Source organism: Carcharhinus amblyrhynchos, chromosome 12 (genome assembly GCF_965287045.1).
Source record: "Carcharhinus amblyrhynchos chromosome 12, sCarAmb.v2.hapA, whole genome shotgun sequence".
Taxonomy (NCBI): domain Eukaryota; kingdom Metazoa; phylum Chordata; class Chondrichthyes; order Carcharhiniformes; family Carcharhinidae; genus Carcharhinus; species Carcharhinus amblyrhynchos.
The window spans coordinates 3,180,904-3,200,104 of NC_137335.1; the positions used below are offsets into that span (position 1 = coordinate 3,180,904).

General features: G+C 43.7%; 1 protein-coding gene across 4 annotated transcripts in view; it reads left to right on the forward strand.

The window, feature by feature from the left end:
* LOC145350738 (homeobox protein Meis1) overlaps positions 1 to 18,340 on the forward strand; it is a 227,484-nt gene extending 209,144 nt beyond the window's left edge. For 2 of the 4 annotated variants that reach the window (XM_080199986.1, XM_080199987.1), the window contains 3 exons: positions 13,473 to 13,562; positions 13,905 to 14,000; positions 16,714 to 16,830. In XM_080199986.1, coding sequence (XP_080056112.1) covers positions 13,473 to 13,562; positions 13,905 to 13,963 — 149 coding nt within the window. In that variant the 3' untranslated portion in view covers positions 13,964 to 14,000; positions 16,714 to 16,830. Of the gene's footprint in view, positions 1 to 13,472; positions 13,563 to 13,904; positions 14,001 to 16,713 lie in introns of all 4 variants that reach the window. The other 2 variants (XM_080199984.1, XM_080199985.1) reach the window with 1 other exon arrangement.
* The last annotated feature ends 861 nt before the right edge of the window (positions 18,341 to 19,201 follow it).

The window sequence follows — 19,201 nt, forward strand, 5'->3', positions numbered from 1 at the left end:
AAAAATAGTCAGTTGAAGGAGAAATATGGAATTTAAAGTGGCTACTGTAGAGGTAATTGTCTTAATGGAGATCATAGACACAGCTGTCAGAGTAACTGTTAATGCTGCTATGAATGATTTAGATCCAAAAATCCAAGAAGCAATCAGGACTGTCTTTAACTCATTTATAGAATGCTTAGGGAGCAGCTCTCACACAGGGCCTATGTTCTACATTTGGACAGATCAGTGGGCATCGGGAGATGATGGCTTTCAGCAGTGGTTTGCACGGAGAAGCACAGAAACAGCTGACTGACAAGAACATCAGCTGCTACTCCACAAACTCAACACGAGTGCCTTTTGGCACAGCCTCAGATTCCTGCCTACAGCATCTTCAATGCAAGGGACTAATGAAGAGATATCAACAGTTATTTGCAGACAGAGGTAGAAATCCTCCTGAATCATCGACGACTAGTTAGCTCATTGGTCGACCGTCACAGCTGGTTCCTCGATTCAGAGTGAATCGCACACTGAATTACGCAAATTGCAATGATAAGTGCGACCAAAGCCCCACTGAAGACTTAATCAGGAAGTAAAATAAAAAGCAATAAAAACTAAAGCCATTTTGCTATTTCCTTGTGCAGAAAGGAAAGTATAATTTTTTTAATGTAATATAAATAGAACATAGAACAGCACAGAAACAGGCCCTTCGGCCCACAATGTTGTGCCAAACATGACATCAAATTAAACTAATCCCTTCTGCTGCCCTTGCTCCATATCCCTCTACTTCTTGTATATTCATATGCTTATCTAAAAGCCCTTTAAACACCCTATTGTACCTGGCAGCGCGTTCCACACATCTACCACTCTCTATGTGAAAAAAACTTGCCCCCCGCATCTCCCTTTGAGCTTTCCCCCCTCTCACCTCAAGTGCATGCCCTCTAGTATTAGACATTTCAACTCTGGGAAAAAGATTCTGACTGTCAACCCTGTCTATGCTTCTCATTATTTTATTGACTTCTATCAGGTCTCCCCTCAGCTTCTGCCGCTCCAGAGACAATCACCCTAATTTGTCCAGCCTCTCCTTATAGCTCATACCCTCGAATCCAGGCAGCTTCCTGTTAAACCTCTTTGTAGGTATGAAAATTGTAATCTAAAGCAACAGTGTATATGTCCAATACAAAATTATACAGCATTGTAAAAAAGTTTTAAATTGGGCCCAATTATAGTGACTAATTACAGTATCTTTGTCCGAAAGCTTTGAAACCATCTCCCATCTGCATTTTGTGATAAAATTCCCAAATAGTTTGTAGGGCAATATCCCATTCAGATGGGGTATAGCATTCCCTATATTCTTTCGTGCTCATTGTAAAAATGACCCATTTAGCCTTAGTTCTGTGCCCAGTTTAAAAAATAATTACTTGGTCTCCATTTGTCACATCATTTCACAATTTTAAATTTCTCCCAGTTCCTTTTTGAAAGGACCAGGATAGTCAATCTTTCCTTTGATAGCATTCCCTTAAACTCTGGGATTGACCATTTAACCCTGATCCATACCCTATAGTAGGACAGATGCATTTGAGGGAGATGGGAATAAGAGGGTTACGGTGGGAGATTTGGGTGAGAAAAGATGGGAGGAGGTTCAAGGGGAGCGTAGATGCTAGCATGAACTGGCTGGACAGAATGGCCTGTTTGTGTGCCAATATCCCACGTATCCGATGTAATCCTATGTAATACATGACTCCGATAACAAAATCGATGGCTGGCTTATGGCCCCAGGAAGATAGTCTTAGAGAGATTCAGGACCTTGCCAGAAAACAGCAAAAGAGGGAAAAAGAGATACGGCACTCCCAATTTGACAGTAAAATTACAGGAAAATAACTTCTAATCCCTAACACCTTGGGCCAAACAAACTTTCCCTTAGTGACACACAAACGGGCATGATGTCAAACTCAATCGAAACCCAACTTGCATCCATTCATTGAATTGATATTATTCCACTGGGAGCTGTGTGTGTTTTTTTAAAAATGTATTTAAATTCAGTTCAAATTAGTAAGCTGTGGCCTGCAGCCTAATGAGCCTCCAACAGCATATCATTGAACAGTGACCAGGAATACAAACTGGGAAAGTATCACCATTACCCTCATCCAAACCTGGCCAAATGTAAATATTTCCAAAATTCCATGCATGGTATTTATTTAGTGTTTTCATTATTTATTAGAGTCACAAGTAGGTTTACATTAACACTGCAATGAAGTTTCCTCTAGTCGCCACACTCCGGCACCTGTTCGGGTAGAATTTAGCATGGCCGACGCACCTAACCTGCAGGTCTTTTGGACTGCCTATCAATCGAACTCTTTTTCACAGTAACTTCATTGCAGTGTTAATGTAAGCCTACTTTGTAACTAATAAATTAACTTTAACTTTGTGCATCGACTTTGACTTTTATGAGACAGAAGTGCAGTTGTGAGGGCGTGCTGTATTGATTTGCACAAGAGACTGTTTAAACTGAGGGCCCCATCAGGTGAACGTAAAGCATTGTGTGATGCTATTCGAATAAGTGGAAAGAGGATCGTCCCAACCAACATTGACTCCAACACCCATAACACTGAAACAGATCATCTGTCCATTTCTCTCATTACTGCTTAAAGTTTATTTATTAGTCACAAGTTAGGCTTACATTAACACTGCAATGAAGTTACTGTGAGATTCCCGTAGTCGTCACACTCCGGCGCCTGTTCGGTACACTGAGGGAGAACTTAGCACGGCTAGTGCACCCTAACCAGCGGAAGGACTGCTGAATTTCCTGATATTGAGTAACTACTGGGCGGCACAGTAACACAGTTGTTAGTACTGCTGCTTCACAGCTCAGGGACCTAGGTTCAATTCCCAGCTTGGGTCACTGTCTGGGTGGAGTTTGCACATTCTCCTTGTGTCTGCATGGGTTTCCTCCAGGTGCTCAGGTTTCCTCCCACAGTCCGAAGCTGTGCGGGTTAGGTTGATTGGCCGTGCTAAAATTGTCCCTTAGTGTCCTGAGATGTGTAGGTTAGAGAGATCAGTGGGCAAATATGTAGGGATACGGGGTAGGGCCTGGGTGGGATTGTGGTCAGTACAGACTCGATGGGCCAAATGGCCTCTTTCTGTACTGTAGGGTTTCTATGATCTTTCTACTCAAAAATACTTAATTGACTGGGAGGCATCCCCAATTCATGGAAGGAGCTGGATAAGTACAACTGTTTGTCTTTCTTAACATTATGGTTTGTGAACTTTCTGCTTGAAAGTCTTCGTGGATCAAAAGTTTTGCATTTCCCTGAAAATTGTGAGCGTAGTTCTGCACGATTCGGAGGCTGAGGCTGGTGTTACACGGCATGTTCTCCTGCCTTAACTTCTCTGGCTGCAAGCTGTGTCACTACCTCTTTAGTGCTGGGGCAGGTCAGGTCAGATATGGGGGATGGGAGAACAGGAGTTTTGTTTTAAGTTGGTAATTGGGTTCACACTAGATGGAAACCAGATTTGTCCCAGTCTGAATTGCAATGGGGTTGAGTGCAGTCAGGGAAACTCTCCCTTTTGATTGTTTGAAAGATGTGAGAATCGGGGGGCCTTGCCAACAATCGCTCGGAAATGCGGTTTCTGAATACGGTGGATTTCCATTTGCGTTTGGTTGACCTCTGAGCGTTTGGGCGCAACCATTTTAAAATCCAGACATGTTGCCACATTCTTCCCCTTTGGGGAAAAAAGAATCTACGTTAAGACCATTACTCGAATAGCAAGCTTTGCAGCGACACATAAATCTCCATCTGGACTGGATATATTGGAGCATAACGATGGCTACAAGGAACAAGTGAATACATTGCTGCATTCTGGAGAGTTCCTGTCCGTATGAATTGGAGTCCTTTACACCCACTCCTCTTAACTAATAAAAATTACCAATCTAGAATCAGAAACTGGGTCTGTCTACTCTCCAGTATTTACATGCATGGGCTGGAAGCAGCAAACATTTCAGACTGCATAGATGGTTAGCTGATAACGTCACTGTTCAACTTCTGTTTTTAAGATGGAGGCAGTAGATATTAAACAGGGAAGCATCGGCTTTTGCAGATTAATAAGCGCGTGTTAGTTATTATTAAATTCTTCATAGAGGGGATTCATAGTGAAGGGGACAGTGAAGGGGAAAGTAGAGGAATTACTTCAGTTGTATATCGTGTTTTTAAGAATTCTTTCTGGTGTCCCCCCCCTCGTCACAAGCTGTCCAAGACTCTATTCAAGCCGATCTTTTGTTACCTGATGTGGAATTCTCAGTTCTCTTCCTCTGATAATTGAGTTGAGTAAGGTAATAGATAGTTCCATGGGTTAGATACTGTTCCCGGGCCCCAGTCAGTGGTGAATAGATTGTGGCCTTGGTCAAATAGCAATATAGGGGCTACAACTATCTCGCCAACCCTGCACTGAGGAGCCATTCATTCTCTCTTTTTATTCGCTTGTGGGATATGGGTGTCACTGGCCGACCAGCATTTATTGTCCATCCCTAGTTGCCCATGGACAGCAGTTGAGAGTCAACCACATTACTGTGGCTCTAACTCACATGTAGGCCAGACCAGGTAAGGATGACGGATTTCCTTCCCTAAAGGACATTAGTGAACCAGATCTTGATCCCTATCCACTGCTTTCTGCTGAATACGAAGTTGGGTAAATACTAGCCAACTGGAGGTGGCCCTTTGAGCTTTTTCCGGCATTCAGATCGAGGTCATCTGGATGTTAACACGGTCCATTCACCATTTGCTCTTGCCAAATGCAAGTTTTGAGATTTTCACCTGATTTTCAACTCTCTATGTTCCTTTGGGCTCAGATATTCCAGACATTATTTGGAGGGGGAGGGAACTAAGGCAGCAGGGAAGGTTGCATGGACTGGACCTCTCCCCTACAATTCCAGCTCTACAGTTTGTCTCCTCAAACTCCAGCCTCTTGCTCCACCATTGGTGACTGTGTCTTCTGTTTATTTATTAGTATCACAAGTAGGTTTACTGCAATGAAGTTACTGTGAAAATCCCCTAGCCGCCACACTCCGATGCCTGTTTGGGTACACTGAGGGAGAATTTAGCACGGCCAATGCACCCTAACCAGCACGTCTTTCAGACTGGGAGGAAACAGGAGCACCTGGAGGAAACCCATTGCAGGCACGGAGAGGACAGTGGCCCAAGCTGGGAGTCGAACCCAGGTCCCTGGTGCTGTGAGGCAGCAGTGCTGACCACTGTGCCACTGTGCTGCCCAGAGCTGCCTGGGCTCTAAGCTTTGAAACTCCCTCCCTAACTGCCTCTCTCTCCTTTTACAGTTCACTCTTTAACTTATGCCTGTTTGACCAAGCGTTGGGCACCAGCCCTCTTATCTCCCTGTGCGTGGGTGGGCCATTGTTTGATAAACACCCCTGCAGAACGCCCTCTGGATATTTTGTTGATGAAGGGGCAACACTCCAAAAGCTCGTGCTAACACATAAACCTGTTGGACTTTAACCTGGTGTTGTGAGACGACTTACTGATATTTTGTTGATGGTGGAACCCACAGCAGGCCATCTCCCGGGGAGATTCCGGATCGTGACTCAGTGAGGGAACTAGGAATTCTTGAACGCAAAGTGATTTCCCCTCCTTTGCCCCAGCTCCATTCCCTTAGCATGATGGGTTTTTGTAAGGGACGGGCAGAGGTGCTGCCTCTGCAATAGATCTAAAACTCCCAGGAGCAGCAGGAACTTGTTCTCCAATTGGTTTTTCTGGAGTCTGGAGGTTTTTCATCTAGAATCATGATGAATTCTCCAGGAGATTTTGGAGGATCTATGATTTGATTTGATTTGATTTATTATTGTCACGTATTGGGATACAGTGAAAAGTATTGTTTCTTGCGCGCTGTACAGAAAAAGCACACCGTTTATAGAATACATGGAGGAGAAGGAAAGGCCCCCCCCCTTTGTTGTATGTAAACAGATTGTTGTGTGAACGATAACATTAGTCTAAATCATACACTTGCTTTTAAATTCATTAATTGAAAAGGAATCCCACTATTTCAGATGAAAAGCTCGGAAGGTTTGAATCTCATTCCCGATCACACGCAAGCTTTGCAATGCTGGTTGCCGGTGATATGAATTATGTTTTCCACGGAGCAGATGACACCTTTGTGCTAAATATTAAGAAATACTGAAATACTCTGACTTACAAAGATGAAGATGCCCTTTGAATGAATTATGAAGTGCTAAATGACTCGACTGCGCCCATTATCGCACTGAGAACTGCATTAATGTTAAAGTAGAGAATAAAGCAGATCAGATGTATCTCTTAACAAAGGGGAGTAAGAAATAACGGGGCCAGGATGAGACACAGGTCTGAGCGGAAAAGTTATTGACCTAAAATATTAATTTGTTTCCCCCAACAGATGCTGCCTGACCTGCTGAGTATTTCCAGCATTGTTCTGTTTTATTATCTGTTCATGTTTAGCAGTTATCGTTGAGCCAAAAAAAATCAAAATAGACAATGCAAAAGGCTTAATTACACGAACACTAAAAGTGCTTAATGTTGTTCATTTTCTGTTGAAAGTTGTTTATTTGTATTATCTTAAATGATTTGATTTATTATTGCCACATGTAATAGTATGCAATGAAAAGTATTGTTTCTTGCATGCTATACAGACAAAGCATACCGTTCATAGAGAAGGAAGAGAGAGAGTGTAGAATGTAGTGTTACAGTCATAGCTAGGGTGTAGAGAAAGATCAACTTAATGCGAGATAAGTCTGTTCAAAAGTCTGACAGCAGCAGGGAAGAAGCTGTTCTTGAGTCAGTTGGCACGTGACCTCAGACTTTTGTATCTTTTTCCCAATGGAAGAAGCCGGAAGTGAGAATGTCTGGGGTAAAAGTACTGTTTCTTGCGCACTATACAGACAAACCATACAGTTCATAGAGTGCATAGGGGAGAACATAGAACATAGAACATAGAACATAGAACATTACAGCGCAGAACAGGCCCTTCGGCCCACGATGTTGCGCCGACCAGTTACAAAAACAATGACCCACTAGCCTATACCAATCCCTTTTCGTCCATAAACCTATCCAGAGATCTCTTAAACGCCCCCAAACTAGACGCATCTACAACTGCAGCAGGCAGGGCATTCCAATCCCTCACCACCCGCTGGGTAAAGAACCTACCCCTGACATCCGTCCTGTAGCTACCCCCCCTTAATTTAAAGTCATGCCCCCTCGTGCTAGCTTTCTCCATCCGAGGAAAAAGGCTATCACTATCCACCCTATCTAAACCCCTAATCATCTTATATGTTTCAATAAGATCCCCTCTTAGCCGCCTTCTTCCCAACGAAAACAACCCTAGATCCCTCAGTCTCTCCTCATAGGACCTCCCCACCATACCAGGCAACATCCTAGTAAACCTCCTCTGCACCCTCTCCAACGCCTCCACATCCTTCTTGTAATGCGGGGACCAGAACTGCACACAGTACTCCAAGTGCGGCCGCACTAGAGTAGTGTACAGTTGCAACATTACACTGCGACTCCTAAATTCAATCCCCCTACCAATAAACGCCAAGACACCGTACGCCTTCTTGACAACCTTATCTACTTGATTCCCAACTTTCAGGGATCTATGTACACACACACCTAGATCCCTCTGTTCATCCACACTATTCAAAGTCCTCCCGTTAGCCCTATACTCGACACATCTGTTGCTCCTACCAAAGTGAATTACCTCACACTTCTCCGCATTAAATTCCATCCGCCACCTCTCGGCCCAGCTCTGCAACCTATCTAAGTCTCCCTGCAGACTATGACACCCTTCCTCACAATCTACCACACCTCCAACTTTGGTGTCATCAGCAAATTTACTAATCCACCCAACTATACCCTCATCCAGATCATTAATAAAAATTACAAACAACAGTGGCCCCAAAACAGATCCCTGAGGCACACCACTCGTAACTAAGGAAAGGAGAGGTTGAGATTATAGTGTTACAGTCACAGAATCAAACAATCCCTACAGTACAGAAGGAGATCAGTTGGCCCATCGACCCTGCACTGACAACAGTCCCACCCAGGCCCTATCCCTGCAACCCCCTGTATTTGCCCTGCCAATCCCCCTAACACCAAGGGATAATTTAGCATGGCCGATCCACCTAACCCGCACATCTTTGGACTGTGGGAGGAAACCGGAGCAGCCGGAGGAAACCCACGCAGACACGGGGAGAATGTGCAGACTCTACACAGACAGTGACCCGAGGCCAGAATCGAACCTGGGTCCCGGGAGCTGTGAGACACCAGTGCTAACGACTGTGCCACTGTGCCTCCAGTCACAGCTGGGGTGTCAAGAAAGATCAACTTAACATGAGGTAGGTCCATTCAAAAGTCTGATGGCAGCAGGGAAGAAGCTGTTCTTGAGCCAGTTGGTACCTGAATATTGCAAGAAAGTAAGTCTGCCTTCGAGCAGAAAAAAACGCATTGAATGAGATTCTTGGAAATCCGTGCGTTTTACACGTGAGGGATGCCCACTGGGATCTGCTGTTAGGCTGCTGTGCATCTTCTAAATGTAATCCTTTAGGCTTTTAACAGGGCATCGCCAGTGTTGGTTACAGCAAGTCACTTATCAGTGAATTAATCTGCTCAGCCTTCTCCTGTCTACGTGTCATAACTCAGGCCCAAAAACTCAGGTTAATAAAGGCCCTGATCACTGCTCACTGATTATCATGTGTGGGCAAATAGGAGTGTTGCTGCAATCCATAAAACTAACATTCCTGTGGCTCAGTTGGTTGCACCCTTGCTTATAACGTGGTTCCAGATTCAAGCCACACTCCAGAAACTGAGCAGAAAAAAAATATCCAGTATTGCAGCTTTGATGGTGTACTGCACTGTCGCCTTTTTAGCTGCGATGCTAAATCAAAGGCCTGTCTATCACACATAAAAAATCCCATGGCACTATTTCGAAGAATGGGAGGATTTGCCCCTGGTGTTCTGGCTATTATTTATCTCTCAATCATAGAATCCCTGCAGTGCAAAAGGAGGCCATTTGGCCCATTGAGGCTGCATCAACACTCTGACAAAATTATCTCAGTAAGAAGTCTCACAACACCAGGTTAAAGTCCAACCAGTTTATTTGATAGTAAACCCACAAGCTTTCGGAAACGGTGTTCCTTCGTCATGTGGAAGGGAACCTTAAGCTTGTGGGTTTACTATCAAATAAACTGGTTGGACTTTAACCTGGTGTTGTGAGACTTCTTACTGTGTTTACCCCAGTCCAACGGCGGCATCTCTACATCAGAATTATCTTACCCAGGCCCTCTCCCTGCCCTATCCCCGTAACCCCACACATTTCACCATGGTTAATCACCCCCTAGTCTACACATCCTTTGGACACCAAGGGGCAATTTAGTACGGTCAGTCCACCTAACCTGCACATCTTTGGAAATCAACACTATACAACACAGATGGTCCATTATCACATTGCTCAGTCTGGGAGATTGTTGTGTGTTGGATTCTATGTCTCCTACCAGTGACTGTTCTTGAAAAGCAGTCCACTGTGTGTAAAGCATTTTGTGTCATCCAGTGGTTGCAAGTCTTTTTTGTTCTTTTACAACAAGAGCTTGCATTTTTACAGCACCTTTAAACAAGTATGCCACGCCAAGACACTTCACAAGAGCATTATCAAACAACATTTGACACCCAGCCACAGAGAGTCAAAGGGGTAGATTTTGAGGAAGAGAGAGAGAGAATGATTTGGAGAAGGGATCCCATATCACCTTCCACACAACTTAATTCCACCAAGAGCCCACATTGGCTGCAGAGTCCAAATTCTGTGAGACTTCCTTTGTTAATTTTGCTTAACACCAGCTAAACCATGAGCGATTGTAATGTGATCAAGGTGTTTGTAACCCAATGGGTGTCCATTATCTTTTCTTAATCTACGCATGAAACAAAGCAACATTTATGTCTCCTCTTACCATCATTGTGGCTTCGAAACAAATGTGGAATGATAAAGTGCTAAGCAGTGTAACGTCGCTGGGCCAAGTGAAGCCTTCTCCCAGGTGGGAATAGGAAGGTGCAAGGAGAGTCATTATTGAGCCAATGTCATACATCTCTGCACAGCTAACTCAAGAATGATGTCAATGAAGCATTGTGAGTAAGGGCACTAGCCAGCCTTCTCAACCATAGAAGATGGATAGTCTAAGAAGGCCAGCACAGAGAGGAAACCAGACCCCAAACGGTAAAAACAAGGCTATATATTACATCCGCAAATGCTTAATCACATTGCGGGGGTAATTTTTGTTTTGTGCCTAACTCCCACTCCACTGCGAATTAGCAGGATGGCTGTGGTGATATTTAAGAGGTGATGTTGTGTCATTTTGCCTTGAGCTCTGGCCGTGACCTCCACTGTAACCATCTAATGGAGAAACCGTTCAAGCACCCTCTGTCTAAAATGGCACTAATTTTAACCCGAGGCCTTGGAACGCCATAGAGTGGAATTCTCTAGCTGAAAGATTTTAATAGACGGACATTTTGAAACTGGGACAGAATGTCTGCAGACTTCCTCCACCGGGTGTGTGTGTAACTAAAGAATCATCTTCTTTCTAATCATGTTTCTGATTCGGTTACACAGCGAAAGACTTCCTCTGCCCTTTCTAAATGAGCTTGTGTTTGAAAATAAGTATGATGGTGTTTTAAAACCATTGTTATTGTAGATTTTTGGCATGTTTCTCCACTGTCTCTGTCCAACCTGCTTTTTAGCTTTTGGTATTATTTTTAACCGTTGTGTGCCCAGCGAAGATGGAACAAACCAGACAAGAATGATCTTGCTTTAAGATTATATTCAAATAAAGATTGAGGACAACAACAAAGAAGTTCCACAAGATCTTTATAACTCACAAGGCCTTGTAGGGGACACAAAAGAGGTTTACTAAAATAGTCCCAGGAAGAGGGACTTCAGTTCTGTGGAGAAGCTGGGATTGTCCTCCTTAGGGGAAGAAGGTTAAGGAGAGATTGGTTAGATAGCTTCAAAATTATGGGGAGGGCTTGATGAGTATAATTGAAGGGGAACTGTTTCCAGTGGCAGGAGATCAGAAGATATAGGGGCAGAAACAGGCCATTCAGCCCATTGAGTCTGCAGTGCTACTGATCATAGAATCTCTACAGTGCAGAAGGAGGCCATGCAGCCCATCGAGTCTGCACCAACTCTCCGATAGAGCATCTTACCCAGGCCTTTCCCCATAGCCCCTTATATTTACCTTGCTAATACTCCCATCTTGGGATACAAAGGGACAATTTAGCATGGCCAATCCACCTCACCTGCACATCGTTGGACTGTGGGAGGAAACTGGAGCACCCAGAAGAAACCCACGCAGACGCAGGGAGAACATTCAATAAAAAATATCTGGAATTAAAAATCTACTGATGATCATGAAACGAGAGGACACAGATTTAAGGTGCGGGGAGGAAAGTACAGAAGTGATGTTAGGGGTAAGTTTTTCACTCAGAGGGTGGTGAGTGAGTGGAATCGGCTGCCATCAGTGGTGGTGGAGGCGAACTCGCTGGGGTCTTTTAAAAGACTTCTGGATGAGTATATGAGGTTTTATGGGATTGGGGGTTATAGATAGGTGTTGATGTGATCGGCGCAACTCGTGGGCCGAAGGGCCTGTTTGTGCTGTAGTGTTCTATGTTCTATTAGTCAATTGTCAGAAAAACCCATCTGGTTCACTAATGTCCCTTAGGGAAGGAAATCTGCCTAGTTTGGCCTACATGTGACTCCAGAGCCATAGCAATGTGGTTGACTCTCAACTGCCCCTCTGAAATGGCCTAACAAGCCACTCAGTTCAAGGGCAACTAAGAATGGATAATAAATGCTGGCCAGCCAACAACACCCATGTCTCACAAATGAATTAAAAAAAAAATGCAAACTGCACACAGACAGTGACCCAAGCCAAGAATCGAACCCGGGCCCCTGGCAATGTGAGGCAGCAGTGCTAACCACTGTGCCACCGTATAATTCCACTTTCCCGCCTTATCCCCATTTTCAGTAACCAGCGGAAGCAGATTTAAGGAGTTTCCAGGGAGAGCTTTTTTTGTGACATGGAAGGCGCTGTCTGAAAGGACGGTGGAAGCAGACTCAGCAATAACTTTCAAAAGGCAATTGGGTAAAGATTTGAAGTGAAAATGTTCAGGGCTGTGGGGATAGTGCAAGGAAATGGAATTAATTGACTGGCTCTCCAAGAGCTAATACAAGCAGAGAGTGTGTCCTGTCTGTGTGATGTAACCTTGAATAATTCCATGGAAAGTTTCGAAAAGCAACCACACACCCACTGCTGGAGTCATTGCTGGACAGAAAGGGTACTTTCCTTTTAATTTTACTGGAGTGCAGGGGGACAGATGGGCAGCGGCAGAAACTTTCCAGGGCTGATGTTACATTAATCAGCCAGCATAACCCCCGGACATTCTCTCTTCCACCTTCTTCTGTCGGGACAAAGCTACACAAGTCTGAGGTCACGTATCAACTGACTCAAGAGCAGCTTCTTCCCTGCTGCCATCAAACTTATGAATGGACCTACCATATATTAAATTAATATTTTGCTACACCCTAGCAATGACTGTAACATTACATTCCATATCCTCCTTTTCCTTCTTCCCTATGTACTCTATGAATGGTATGCTTTGTCTGTATAAAGTGCAAGAAACAATACTTTTCACTGTATTCCTATACATGTGATAATATTAAATCAAATCAAAAATTCTGGGTGGAATTTTCTCACCCCACCCACCACGGGAACCGTAGTGGGTGAGACATGGGCCATGGAAAAATCCGGTGACCTCAAGCGGGATTTTCCGACATTGGGGCAAGTGGAAAATCCAGCCCTTTGTGTCAGATTTTCCAAGTGGAGAAAGCAAAGCGTTCCAGGGTGCTGGTGAGCACAAGGTTCCCTTATGGCTCCCAAAGACAGGATGTTACAAAATATATTGTCCGAAGAAAAACTGGAGAGAGACAGCGGTGCCTAATCACAAATCAATTGACAATTACTCTGCCACAGAAGAATAGTCTAAATTAGCCTTAGACCTTCCATACTTTTTAGTGGCACCATCTTCAGAACCTACTCAGTGCTCAATCTGTACACAGTGTAATGCCAACAAGCTACCCCCATAAATAACCAAAGCAAAACTGGTTCAGTAACCTTCCCTCTGTTTGAATGATATAAATATCCGGGGCCTCTACCAAGGAGCAATTAGTTTCACATTTTGAAGTGAAAGAAAGCGCACAGGGGCTAATACTTTTGGCCAGATTACGTCAGTCGGGCGAACATATATATATATACTTTTTTTTAAGAGATGGCTTTGTGAAAAATGAGTCAGCGAGTTGAAATTCTGTTCATATGCTTTGTATTATGGAACCTCTGCAGACAAACATGTCCCAGAGTTTGACTCAGATCAGGGCATTATCGGCAGAAAATGATATCCAGACTTGTGTTTAATTCTCAGTGAGCCAAGGTGCGCCCTACAACCCAGACGGTCAGCCAATGGGAGGCTTTGTGATGGATGGCCAGCAGCATATGGGAATCAGGCCCCCTGGTAAGAGGTGTATATGTGTATTTTTGTTCCCCATATTCCATGCTCACCAGTGTTTACATCCTCATTCACACAAAAATTCAGAGTGCTTATCAAGATTATCACCCTCATCTTTTGCTGCACTTTAGCTGCCTGCCTTGCCTTGCCTGTCTTCTATGCACCTAATGATTTAAAAAAAAGGGGGAAAACCGGTTTCTCTTGTTGTAGAAGCCCATTACCCCTGCTTGACCCTCAGATCCTGGTGTTTAAGAGAGAGAGAAAGAAAGGGTCTTATTTGGCACTATCTGTTTTTTTTTGACTTTGCTCATTTTCTGGAATCTTCTTGGATTTTTATCTCCTTTCTAGGACCTATGAGTGGAATGGGCATGAATATGGGTATGGAAGGGCAATGGCACTACATGTAACCTCCATCTAGTTTACCAATCGCAAAGCAAGGGGGAAGTAAGTACAAATAGGGTCTTTGTTTTTACATCTTGTTCTAGGAGAAATTTTTTTTTCCCTCTTCATCCATTTTTTTTCTGCTGTTCCCGCCCATAACTTCATGCTTCATTCACTCTTTTCCAAACTATTCTTGGGCTGTTTTCTTTTTTTCTCTTACCCATGAATGCTTGAATTCACCACCGGTGACATAAAACTTATGAAAACACGCACGTACAGCTATAGGTAGATATGTGTTTATATATGCACACGCCCGCACGCACATACACACACATATCTATCGACACGTAGGGGTAACATTTGTGTCTAATGCTGTTATGTGGAACTGTGCACAGTAATGCAGAGAGGACCACATGACACAAACAAGAACCAGCCAGAGGGGGGGAGTGTGTCGCTATAGCAACAGACTGATTGGCAAAATGTAAGCAGTCTGCAGCAATGCAAGGAGAGGAAAGAGCATGTCCCCAAAGTGTCATAAATCTGTCTATCCACAGTTGATGCATGAGTTACATTTATACACTATCCTGGGAGACACCAAAAAGGCAATCGGACAACGTTCCAACAGCCAAGCAAACCAGGAGCATTCAACATAATTTGAATTAAGACAAATCCCTACACATTCAATTAGGGCCCCAATTTATCATTTTTGTTTTAAACTAACAAAGCATTTTTCTTTTTTTATTTTTTTTTGGGGGAAATTAATTTTAAAAAAAAAATCAGGAGATGCCAGGCAGAATGGAGGAGGGTGCAGCGGGCGTAAGGAGTTCGGCTCAGACTAATTGCACACATCCAAATTAAGTATGCCATCACGTGCAGTGTGACAAATGGACTTGACTTTTCGAGGATACAAAAATAGAGATCATTAATGCAATCCTGAATGCTTGGTCCGGGTAAAAGCGAAGCCTTGTGAGCTCTCTGCTTTTTACTGCCCTTGCCCTTCATGATAAATGAGAGTTATTCTTCTCTTTTTTTTAATTAAACCAACCATTTTGTGAGTGTGTGTGTGTGTGTGTGTGTGTGTGTGTGTGTAGATTCCTGGAGTGCTCTGTTCCATTCAAACACCCAAACACACCAATCAACAGTGACACATTAAATATATAAAAAAAGGCATCATCTCTTTACTGCAATTCTGCAACCCCCCCCCCCCCCCCACTTCTCCCTGAAGATTGGCATTAATTGAGGGTGCCTTCTGCTTCTTTCCAGTAACTCTGTTCCTCTCATGTGTTAGCACACTATATTTTTTTGTTTTGAGAGGATCTGAAGGCCAAGTGAATTCTAGATTCTGCCTGGAATCAAAGATCAGTGTGACAATTAGCTGTAAAAAAAAATTCCATTGAGCTCAGGAAGGCAACAGACTTATTACCTCAGCATGGAAATTTCTAGCTTGGCTAATTTAAATATTGTTTCTTAGTTTCTAGGGTCAATTAAATTTAAATGATGTATTATATGCTTCATGACCAATTAAATTAATAGGTTATTACAAAAATATTATCGGCTTATTTGATTATGGAGCAGTGGGTACAGTATATTTTATAAGCAATTTTCATTAGTTGGCAATTGTTCCTTAAGGGTAGATTAAGCAGCCGTTTGCTGTACAGCTTTAGAGACCTGAATCCAAGGTGTTTGTAGTCGTCACAGCGCCATATTACTCAGAAGCAAAGCCAATTGAACCTACTTAGCGAGAGCACTGTGCGTTCCACCCCCAATGATTATAGAGCTTATAGCTCTTAGGAACAATACACCTGTCAATTTCCATCAACCGTGGCAACCCATGCAGAAGGTAGCGGGCCTAAGGAGAGCAGGAGGCTCATTGTTTTAAACCGCCACCCCACCTCCCCCCTCTCCCTCCCCATTTTTCTTTTTGTTTCCATCCCAAACTCAGCCAAGGGTGGCCCGAATTCAAATTCTTGCTTTTCAGACATTAGTGATCACAGAGAAAGATTTAATTAATGAACATTATTGATTTGCTTCTCTATGTGCCCGGCCGCCTCACAGGTATGGTTTAGTAACCATGCTTAGTGACCAAGTCTTCCTCCCTCCCTCTCTGCCCCCCCCCCCACCCCCCCACCACCCCCTCCATCCTTGGAGGCTTTTTTTTTGTTAGGAAATCCACCCTCCAATTACCAAGCAAAAGTTTTTTGACCTTTTTTTTAACAAGGTCATGATTGCCTCCCCCAGCCCCCACCACTTCTTTTGCTCCAAACCTTTTCCATTTTCAGTAATAAAAGTGATTGCTGATTAAGGTTTCGCTTAAGTTGCGGCGACCCCATGGTCTTCGAACAACAGGGGGTATGTCGTTCCAGTTCTCTCCAGTGGGACAGTGCAATTAGAAATTTCTTTCTAATTGCATCACGCCAAGTTTGGGCTAAACTTTTCCCGCAATAATGAGGGACTCATTTCAAACGGTGGGACACATTCCGAATGTTACACTCAGTCAACATTTACTCTTTGCATGACCATATTTTTTTTTCCTTTTAAACTTCTGAAAGTTTTTTTTAAGACTATTATTCAATCGTTGGTCTAAACTTCCCATTGTTCTGCAAAACACAGTGGACCAAATGTGTCGGTATGATACATTGAACAAGATTTTTTTTTTATTTAAGCAGTTACAGTTTTGCATAACTCCCACCTTTGACTGGATAGGTTTATATGTTCTAAGTAGATTCTGAGGTTGCCTCCGTTGTTTCACTAAAAGCTCCCGTGTGCTTTTTTGCAGGATTGCAAGGTATGCCAGGGGACTATGTATCGCAGGGTGGTCCAATGGCCATGAGCATGGGACAGCCAAGCTACACCCCTCCCCAGATGCCCCCTCATCCCGCCCAATTACGACATGGACCTCCCATGCATTCCTACATTCCTGGACACCCTCACCACCCAGCAATGATGATGCATGGGGGACCACCACCCCACCCTGGGATGCCAATGTCAGCATCCAGCCCTACAATGCTTAACCCGGGAGACCCAACAATGGGAGGACAAGTGATGGACATCCATGCCCAGTAGCCGAATGGGAAATTGCATCCGGAATGGTGACCTGAGTTTCGGACACTGATTCTTAAGCAGTGAAACGGGAGCTGTGTTCCTCACATCAACTGTGGACCAACCACAATCTGACATCTTTTCACAGGGATCCTGAGATCAGGACACGCGTCGTGTGAGAATCAACTCCTGGGGACAAGAAATTCTGTTCAGTGCTATTGTAGAATCACATGGGACGATAAAAGAAAGAAGACTGCTCTGATTTTAACTTGTACATTGGATTGTACTGTCCCTATAATATGTTGTTTTCTTATAGATTTAAAAAAAATATGTAAACTTTCTTCCACACTATGTGTGTTGTTCCCCAGTCCTCCTTCTTAGTGCAAAAAAAACACAGCCTTACAATTGCCCTTCAAGTGACTGGAAGCTGTTATGATCAGGATATTTTTCGGTTGGGAAACAAAAGCCACACACAACGCTGCGACCACCGTTCTTCGGGCAGAAGATTGCCAACGCCAGAATTTGAGCCAGGCGGGCCTCTCTAGCCTAGGGGGCGAATTTGCATGTCCAAGTCACTCACTCACCATATTTCAATTGGGCTTCAGCTGATGTAAATTGGGGAGGATGGGAACACTGCAGCCATCAACCACAATTAATCAGCTGTTGCAGGCAGTGTCTTGAGGAGGGGGGGAGGCAGAGGTTCCATTTCCCCCCCCCATCCACCACCTAAAAAAAAACCCCTCAACTGTCACATCAGAGGCTATTGAGTGCTCCTCTCCACAATGCCCGGCATGCAACACAAATAATATTTGGTGCAACTGAACAAAACACAGATATCCATGGACCCGATTGAAGACATTTTGTTTTGGCTACAAATATGTTTTCTTTTTATTCCCCCCCCCCCCCCACTTCTCAGACCAGAACAAACACAAAAAAGAATCTTAATCCCTCTTCCCTTCTGCGTGCATTTCCATTTCGTTTATCAAGAATTTGTGTAAACCTTGTAAATAGATACAATTCTCTTTTTTTGTGCAAAAAAAAGGACTGGAAATAATTAAATGTATTATTGCAAATTTTTTTGGTAAAAGTAGCAGTTTGGTATGAGTTGGCATGCATAAAATTTACTAAAATGCGATGAGCTAATGCCTATTATTGTGGTTCTAAACAGATGCTTGTGGATAGCATTTTTTTTCTATCAAGGAAGCTGAAAAGATTACAATCGCACACCCGAGTCTTAGAGTTCTGATCGAAGCGGTTTGGATTGTAACATAACGGAGTCAATTGTTGTAGTTTTTTCTTTAACTGTGTGCGTCCTGAAATCTGAATATAAAAAAAATAAAAATTATTTTTGTCATGCTGACGGAGCTTGTTTTGGGGAATCCCGTTCTTTAATGTCTGCCCAGTGCTGATATCCCCCCCACCCTCCTCTCTCACCGGGTGGAGGGGAGTAAGAAATCCTTTGGGTTGAACACGACGCTCCCTGGATGGCAGAATGTTGGAAATGGAGAGGGGGGATTTATTTCCCAGTTTGCAGGGATTGATTCTCGAGTTTGGGGCTATTCCAGAGTTTATTTGGGACAGATTCCCGAGTTTGGGGGGATTGATTTCCCGAATTTAGGGCTATTGCTGAGTTTGTTTGCGACTGATTCCCGAGTTTGGGGCTATTCCCGAGTTTTTTTTTGATTTGATTCCCAAATTTGTATTTGATTCCCGAGTTTGGGACTATTCCAGAGTTTGTTTGCGACTGATTTCCCGAATTTGGGGCTATTCCAGAGTTTGTTTAGGTTGGATTCCCGAGTTTGTGTTTGATTCCCGAGTTTGGGGCTATTCCAGAGTTTATTTGAGACTGATGTCCCGAGTTTGGGATTATTCCTGAGTTTGTCTGGGACTGATTTCCCGAGTTTGGGATTATTCCTGAGTTTGTCTGGGACTGGTGCCCGAGTTTGGGGCTATTCCAGCGTTTATCTGGAACTGATTTCCCGAATTTGGGGCTATTCCTAAGTTTGTTTGGGTTTGATTCCCGAGTTTGGGGGGGGGGGGTTGATTTCCCAAATTTGGGGCTATTCCTGAGTTTATTTGGGACTGTTTTCCCGAATTTGTAGCTATTCCCGTGTTTGGGGCGATTCCTGAGTTTTTTTTGGGGGAGGATGTGATCCCCCGAGTTTGGGGCTATTTCTGAGTTTGGATCTCTCAGTTGGGGGGCGGGTTGATGAGTTTCTACATGA